We start from the raw sequence: 9,146 nt of genomic DNA on the forward strand, positions 1-9,146 counted from the left end.
ATTTCCGATTTTTTTTAAAGTGTTTTACAGCGAAAACACAATATAGAATTATATTAGCTTACCACAATAGCCAAACACACAAACGCATTTATTCACCGCAAAGGTAGCTTTCGCAAAAAACAGCAATAGATATAAAATTAATCACTAACCTTTGGACAACTTCATCAGATGACAGTCTTATAACATCATGTTATACAATACATTTATGTTTTGTTCGAAAATGTGCATATTTAGAGCTGCAAATCGTGGTTATACATTGTGAATACGTAGCAACATTTCCCCAGAATGTCCGGAGATATTTTGGACACTCACCTAATCTGACCAAAGAACTCATCATAAACTTTACATAAAAATACTTGTTGTATGGCAAATGAAAGATACACTGGTTCTTAATGCAACCGCTGTGTTATAAAATTAAGACTGTCATCTGATGAAGTTGTCCAAAGGTTAGTGATTAATTTTATATCTTTTGCTGGTTTTTGCGAAAGCTACCTTTGCGGTGAATAAATGCGTTTGTGTGTTTGGCTATTGTGGTAAGCTAATATAATTCTATATTGTGTTTTCGCTGTAAAACACTTAAAAATTCGGAAATATTGGCTGAATTCACAAGATGTTTATCTTTCATTTGCTGTACACCATGATTTTTTTATAAATGTTTTATGATGACTATTTATGTATTTCACGTTGCTCTCTGTAATTATTCTGGCTGCTTTGGTGCTATTTTTGAGGGTGGCTGCAATGTAAAACTATGATTTATACCTCAAATATGCACATTTTCGAACAAAACATAAATGTATCGTATAACATGTTATAAGACTCATCTGATGAAGTTGTTTCTTGGTTAGTGACTAATTTTATCTCTTTTGTCGGTTTTGTGAAAGCTGAAAGTTGTGTGTTTGGCTATTGTGGTTAGCTAATAGAAATACATAGTGTTTTCGCTGTAAAACATTTAAAAAATCGGAAATGATGGCTGGATTCACAAGATGTTTATCTTTCATTTGCTGTATTGGACTTGTGATTTCATGAAAATTATATTATATGATATCCCTGTCCCGTTAGGCTAGGCTATGCTAGTCAGCTTTTTTGATGAGGAGGATCCCGGATCCGGGAGAGAGAAGCGGTAGAGGTTAACTGGCCCCTTAAATAAATAGTACATGCAAAACACCAGTCTCAATGTGAACAGCAAAGATGACTCGTCTAGGCAGAGTTGCAAAGAAAAAGCCATACCTCAGACTGACCAATAAAAAGAAAAGATTAAGTTTGGCAAAAGATCAACACAGACACTGGACAGAGGAACACTGCGTAGAAGGCCAGCATCCCAGTCGCCTCTTCACTGTTGACTTTGAAACTGGTGTTCCATAAAAAAAATCAACCGAAGTCATATACAACATTAACAATGTCTACACTGTATTTCTGATCAATTTGATGTTATTTTAATGGAAAAGAAATGTGATTTTCTTTCCAAAACAAGGACATTTGTATGTATGTATGTATGTATGAATATTATTTTACTGCTCTAGGGATGTAACTATTGTTTGGATAAAATTGTTTTTCACTCTTTGTGCGATGCGTAATGCAAAGAACACAGGAAGAAGAATGATCATTTAATTATCACAGTGAATTAGTGTAATGTGTGTTTGTGTCAATTAATCCAATAAGCGATGGGTTGCTAACTACCGATTTGAAACAAAAATAACATTTAATGAATTAATTAATTCAGTCAGAAGATATGTGCTTCAGTTAGAACAACGTTCTCTCATCTCTTCGGTCTCTGCTAGCTAGCCAGCCAGTAGCTACTGAAATGGCTAGCCAGCCAAGCTAACTACAGAAACGAAACCCATCAAATACATTTGCTGGAAATAAACCCTTTTCCTAATATCATTACTTATATCAACATTGTTTGATTGCCAATTCACTAAATATACTGTTAACTTCTCTGCGCTACGGATCCCTTTTACGGGATCATTTTCCTAAACAACCGCTGAATTGCAGGGCGCAAAATATTACTAAAAATATTTATAATCATGCAATCACAAGTGAAATATACCAGAACACAGCTTAGCTTGTTGTTAATCCACCTATCGTGTCAGATTTTGAAAATATGCTTTACAGAGAAAGAAATCCAAGCTTTTGTGAGTGTATCAATCAATGCTAGAACAGCTAGCCCCAAATTAGCATGGTCAGAAAAGCAATCAAATTAATCGCTTACCTTTGATAATCTTCGGATGTTTGCACTCACGAGACTCCCAGTTACACAACAAATGTTCTTTTTGTTCGATAAATATTACTTTTATAACAAAAAAACGCCATTTGGGTTGCGCGTTATGTTCAGAAAACCAAAGCCTCGTTCCGTTTGACGAAAATTCCAAAAAGTATCCGTAATGGTCGTAGAAACATGGCAAATGTTTTTTATAATCAATCCTCAGGTTGTTTTTAACACACATAATCGATAATATTTAAACCGGACCGTAACCTACTCAATAAGAGAGAAAAATAAAATGGAGCGCTACCCTGTCGCGCGCAGGAACTAATCTGAGGACACCTGACTACTTTTGAAAAATCTCGCTCATTTTTCAAAATAAAAGCCTGAAACTATGTCTAAAGCCTGGTCACAGCCTGAGGAAGCCATTGGAAAAGGAATCTGGTTGATACCCCTTTAAATGGAAGAAAGACGGGCCAGGAAACACAGATAAAATAAAAAATCACTTCCGGGTTAGATTTTCTCAGGTTTTCGCCTGCAGAATCAGTTTTGTTATACTCACAGACAATATTTTGACAGTTTTGGAAACTTTGGAGTGTTTTCTATCATAATCTGTAAATTATATGCATATTCTTTGATCTGGACCTGAGAAATAGTCCGTTTATCTTGGGAATGTTATTTTTTTTTAATTAAAAACTCTGACCCCTAGCGTCAAGAGGTTATTAAGACTGTTGGAAAGCATTCCAGGTGAAGCTGGTTGAGAGAAAGCCAAGAGTGTGCAAAAGGTGGCTACTTTGAAGAATCTCACATTTAAAATATATTTTGTTTAACACTTGTTTGGTTGCTACATGATTCCATATGTGTTATTTCATAGTTTTGATGTCTTCACTATTATTCTACAATGTATGAGTATGTGTGTCTAAACTTTTGACTGGTACTGTAAGTGTGCTTATGCTCTCACTGGTGTGTGTGTGTGTGTGTCAGTGCCTGTACATCTGAGTCTATCTGGTTGATATTGCATCAGCATGGTCTGCTAGCCCATTGTGGTGTCTCCTCTCTGCCTCCAGAAACGGGACATCCAGTTACTGAAGGCGTACATGAGGGCCATCCGCAGTGCCAACCCCAACCTGCAGAACCTGGAGGACACCATTGAGTACAATGAGATCCTGGAGTGAGTGGATTATTAAGCACTGTGGTGCACAGAACACTTCACAATCAGACAGTTTAACTTACCTGACAGATCATTGCGGCGCGGTCAACATTTTTCATGCTGCGGTCAGACAGACAACTTTGGGATTAAAATATTTTTGGGTCCTGCAGATTAAGGCTATTTGGAAACGGTCATCTTTCTGTTTTGTATGCGTTAGCCAATCTATTGTATTAAAATCACCTCTTTGTCACACTATTCACACTCATAATTCCCTGCTTCAAGTTCAGTAGCCTATAGGCTCCCTCTGCTAGTTGGGCATTCAAGATCAAGTGCACTTATAAGGCTATACGGTGCCTCCAGAAAGTTTCACACCCTTTTACTTTTTCCACATTTTGTTGTTACAGCCTGACACTTTTTTTATGGTTTAAATGGAGATGTTGTGTCACTGGCATACACACAATACCCCATAAAGTTTAATTATGTTTTTAGAAAACTTTACAAATTAATTAAAAATGAAAAGCTGATATCTTGTCAATCAATAAGTTTTCAACCCCTTCGTTATGGCAAGCCTAAATAAGTTCAGGAGTAAAAATGGGCTTAATTCACAAGTTATATGGACTTACTCTGTATGCAATAATAGTGTTTAACATTAATATTTTGGAATGACTCTGTACCCAACACATACAATTATCAGTTGAGCAGTGAATTTCAAACACCGATTCAGCCACAGAGACCAGGGAAGTTTTTCAATGCCTCAAAAGAAGGGCACCTATTGGTAGATTTAAAAAAAAAAGCAGACATTGAATATCCCTTTGAGCATGGTGAAGTTATTAATTACACTTTGGATGGTGTATCAATACACCCAGTCACTACTAAGATACAGGCGTCCTTCCTAACTCAGTTGCCGGAGAGGAAGGAAACCGCTCAGGGATTTCACCATGAGGCCAATGGTGACTTTAAAATAGTTAGAGTTGAATGACTATGATAGGAGAACTGAGGATGGGTCAACAACATTGTAGTTACTCTACAATACTAACCTAATTGACAGAGTGAAAAGAAGGAACTCTGTACAGAATAAAAAATATTCCAAAACATGCATCCTGTTTACAAAATGTGGAGTAAATCAAGGGTCATGAATACTTTCTGAAGGCACTGTATGTGTGGTCTCAATTAAATGCATGGGCAGAGATGCACGGCACAGTTAGTTTTTTTTTTTTGACCATTGAAATCCTGTGTTTTTTATTTATTTTAGTATTTTTTGAATTACAAAAACAATATCATGAATGACTGATTTTGTTTGAGCAAATGAGCACAGCATTAGCCATGGCAAAATACATCGAGTTGTAGGAAATTTGCTTTAAAAAGGCAACATTTTCTCTCAGCTCCATGAAGAAATGTGGAGAATTGTAGGAAATTGGCTTAAAAATTCAACAATGTCTATCTAAACCGCCAAGATGGGGGGTCCTCTAAAATGTTTTCTGAACTGCCACGCCCACCACCTAAGCCCCTTTTTGATCCAGAAAAACCCTGAGTTATCTTTCCAAGGAAGTTAACATAAATATGATTAGGCTACAGTGTCTGGAAATAAATATTGATAATGAAACGAAGTGGAGGGCGCTCAACCAACGTGGGTCAAGGTGCAACCAAAAAATGCTATCATTTAAAAGGAAAAGGCACCTTTGCCTTTTTATCAGCTTAAATATTAATAACCCTTTTTTTTTGTCTCTGCCGCAAATAGTCCCGCTCCGAGAAGGTGGGTCATAGGCTATGCAAAATGTAAGAGAAAGTGCAAGTGTCCACTCATCATTCTTTCTGCTTCAAGTTCAGAAGCCTACTTCTCCTCGCCTAGTTAGATCAGGTGCGCGTGTGGTCTTTAAATAGAGCAGGCTATATGCATGGGAGGAGCAGCACGTGGCACTTATCTTTCCAAGGAAATGTACTTCCTAAATATGATTTAAGCTATAGTTTAGGCCTACTACGTTGACTGGAAATAAATATTGGTCACCCATATTTGTCTCTGCCTGCAAATCGTCCCGCTCCTATTAAGGTAAGCTATGTTATAAAAAAACATAGTTTAAGAGAAAGTGCAAGTGTCCGTTCTTGTTTCAACTCTTTCAAACAACGTCTAGCCTAGTGGCTGATGTAGCCCAGTACCTAATACTGATAGCCTAATGTAATGGACCACGTGAGAATCTCTGGTAATTTAACCTATTTCTTGGATTATTTTTTGCAAATTTGAATATTGCCTATTGAGTGCAACATTGCTGGGACCATTGCTGCTCAGCAAGGTGTGTCACATATGCCTAACATTTGGGTGACTGCGGTCAGGTTCGGTACCAGTTCTTGTTGATGGGAGTTGGACAAAAAGCTAGTGGGAGCAGGCGGGTGCAGTATGAAAAGCTGCATGAGGGGGATGAACAAATCAGTCCTGCGTAGACCTCTGCTACGCTGCAACACTTTCCACTTTTGAGGCATATTCATGAATTATGATTTATAATAACCATTATAATATCCCAACTCTCCTCGTCCTCCCCTCTACCTCTCCTCCTAGGTGGGTGAACTCCCTCCAGCCGGCTCGCGTCACCCGCTGGGGCGGCATGATCTCAACGCCAGACGCTGTCCTCCAGGCGGTCATCAAGCGCTCGCTCATCGACAGCGGCTGCCCGCCTTCCATCGTTAACGACCTTATCGAGAATGCCCACGAGAGGAACTGGCCTGCCGGCCTGGCCACGCTGGAAACGCGGCAGATGAACCGGCGCTACTATGAGAATTACGTGGCCAAGCGTATCCCGGGGAAACAGGCGGTGGTGGTGATGGCCTGTGAGAACCAGCATATGGGGGAGGACATGATCCTGGAGCCAGGCCTGGTCATGATCTTTGCCCATGGGGTGGAGGAGATACTATGACCGGGCTGGGGGTGGTGGAAAGCAGAGGGGGAGACTTCTGACTGACCTGAATTGAACAAAGGAGAGGAGGGAGCAGCGGATGCTATGACACGTATGTCTGCGTACTGAATGGCAGCCATTTTGAATGTAGCCTATGACACAGCAAGAGCAGGGGAAGATCCTATGACAGGGTAGGTTTAAAGGAGATGATATGACACCAATAGAAGGCTTTAGAGGGAAAACTATGACAATCGGGGGTATGGTAGTATCAAGTGGGGGTGTTGGAGGGACAGGTCAAAATTGTTGGGGGAGGGGGGGGGGGGGGAGTCTCCAACTAAGGGTAGAGGAAATGGAAGTGAAGGGTAAACATCCTGAAGGAGACGCACTAAATCAGGATTATCCTGCTCTCTCTGCCTTAAACACGTTTTTTATTTAGAGAAATGAAAACTTAACATGGATTGATCAGTCATAGGAAGAAAGAAACAAATAAGATTGTAGCATAATCTGCCTTCTCCCCGCCCCCACTGCTGCTGACAAAATAGCCCATTGGCTGACTATAATGAGATGACTCATCTTCCCCCTCCATAGCTTCCAGTTATATATGACTCATAGAGAATTATAGAGGCCTCTAGTGGCCAAAAGTCCGTATTAGTATGGGCAGTGCCATTGAGGCCTTCCACCATTTTAATGTAGTTAACTGGGTGGGACTTCCAACATCATTGGCTGGTGAACCTGTTGGGAGTCATGTCCAAAATTGACTACTTCAAAATGGAGATTGCCTCAATGGCACTGCCCATGCTGTCAGATGCTATAATGGCACAGATAAGAGTCCTCTCTCTCTGGTGTGACTTCATCAGAAACTCATCTGTCAATAATAAAGCTAACATATATGCAATCTAAGCATACTTCATTGCAAAGTCCAAAAACATTTTCAGTTTTTTTATTGAGACTGTCTCTGTCGGATTTCAAGTCAACACATTTCTTCAGATTGTTCTGAAGAAAGCTCAGGACCCCTTTGAGACATGTTTTCTTTAGCTCTCTGTATCTATTACCATGGCATTGTCTCTGGGCCAGGAAATGTGGGTTATTTCCTGATTATGAGAAGGAATGCATACTGGGAATGGTTAAGTGAATCCTATTGGATGTGCTCCGCTGTGTGTGAGCCCTGGGAGGCACATAGATCGGGGGAACTGCTGAACATAAACACAGAGCACGTGGATCTCCATTGTTTGGTTTGGACCAACTACATTTCCCATCATTACTGCATCACACAAATATCATGATTGCATCACCTTCCTCTTTGTCAACAACAGACCTCCTTGTTCCTCCTTGGGATGCAGAGCTGATCAAGAATGTCACTCAAAAGGTGGGAAAAGGAGTAGTGGATGGACAGAGTCCTGGTGAAGACTGTGGACTTAGATATTTTTTTTTATGGACTTGAGTTTCATGCCTTATGTTTTTGTAAAGTTATTGTTGTGTATTTGATTTTCTGAGTTATTGAGTGTCCTATGTTGAACTTTTTCTTTTATGATGCTATCTATATAGTTGGTGTGAAGTGGGTCCAATTTGGATGAAAACAAAGCATTTATCCACAGCCATTATGTAAAAATTTACATCAACCAAAAAACTTCGGTTTTTGTTAAATTATTTTAATTTGGTTTACCTCGGTCATTGTCAAATAGCATAAACCTAACACCACCGTATGTCATGTAGCTTATTCTAATATTTTGTGTTCAGTCATACATAAAGTACTTCTCTGTGGCTTGGGTGGTTTGTAATGTTGTTCCCGGATGAGGTTAGGTGATTTGTGACCCTGAATCCATCACCACAGTGAGCAAGGATTTTACTGATACTATTTTTCCTAACAGTTTGGACTATTCTGCCTTAAATCATTCAAGCAGTGATAGTCTACTGGCATGCTTTCATTTCAGGATTTTTATTGATTATTGTGTAACTCACTTGTTCGTTTGCGAGCAAAACTATTGATTGGTGTTACTTCCAACCACCAACTAATGAACACAAGTTCACACACATTTTACATCCGCTTATTCTGGAAATGAATTAAATTCATTTTCTGGGGGTGACTGAATACAAATGGGGACACACACACACACACAGAGGAAGTAGTTGAAGCTTAACCAAGGTCTAGACTCCTCCTGAGAGCTGCTACAAAGCTGGAACCTAGCCTTAATCCACTTCCTCACTCTGCATGGCTGGCTCTCTTTGCTCTGTCAGTTAGGTGCCTTGATATGATACATGTATGGAACTCAAACTCCGGTCCTGAAGGGCTGTGTCTCGAGTCAAGTATACATCTCAAAATGTTTTTTTTGTGTTTGTTTTTTTACATTTCCTTTTAAAGGTATTGAACTCTTACTTCTTTTCGATACCCAAATCAAAGGCTTGTAAAGTGATTTGAAGTAATGGGGTTAGTGAGATGAGATCACTAAGTAGGTTGTCGAGCATAGGTACACACAAACATCCCTCCAAGACTTGCATTTCAGATCCTTGCTATTGTTCTTTGTAGTGTTATGTGGCTTTGTCACCTGTGCAGATTCAGTTAGAATCAATGGTATGAATAGAGGGCGTTGTCTTTCCTAGAGGATGGATGAACTACAATACGGTCAACAAAAAGGAGATGGACAAAGTGTTGATAAAACTTCTGAATAATTAATGAAGGATTAATGGCTAGAACCTCCACTTTACTATTCAGTAATGTAGAGAGCAATGAGAGACTGGGAAAATATGTATTTTGATGTTAAATACTGCAATCTAGGGTGTATTTACTAGGAACCAAATGCAAGCAAACGGGTCAAAACAAGGATGGCCTGAACTGAACTTGTCCAATAAGATGGGCTGGTTTTAGTTTCAATGTTTTCTGTTGCAAAACGTTTTGCTACATGCCCTAAGGAAT

The 9,146-nt window shown here is 39.4% G+C and overlaps 1 protein-coding gene across 2 annotated transcripts in view; it reads left to right on the top strand.

Moving 5' to 3' along the window:
* Nucleotides 1-6,524, top strand: part of LOC120062321 (E3 ubiquitin-protein ligase NRDP1-like) — a 29,398-nt gene extending 22,874 nt beyond the window's left edge. For both annotated transcript variants that reach the window (XM_039012211.1, XM_039012202.1), the window contains exons 6-7: nt 3,268-3,371; nt 5,902-6,524. In XM_039012211.1, the coding sequence (XP_038868139.1) occupies nt 3,268-3,371; nt 5,902-6,256 (459 nt within the window). In that variant the 3' untranslated portion in view covers nt 6,257-6,524. The remainder of the gene's footprint in view (nt 1-3,267; nt 3,372-5,901) is intronic.
* The last annotated feature ends 2,622 nt before the right edge of the window (nt 6,525-9,146 follow it).

This window comes from Salvelinus namaycush, chromosome 2 (genome assembly GCF_016432855.1).
Source record: "Salvelinus namaycush isolate Seneca chromosome 2, SaNama_1.0, whole genome shotgun sequence".
Lineage (NCBI taxonomy): Eukaryota > Metazoa > Chordata > Actinopteri > Salmoniformes > Salmonidae > Salvelinus > Salvelinus namaycush.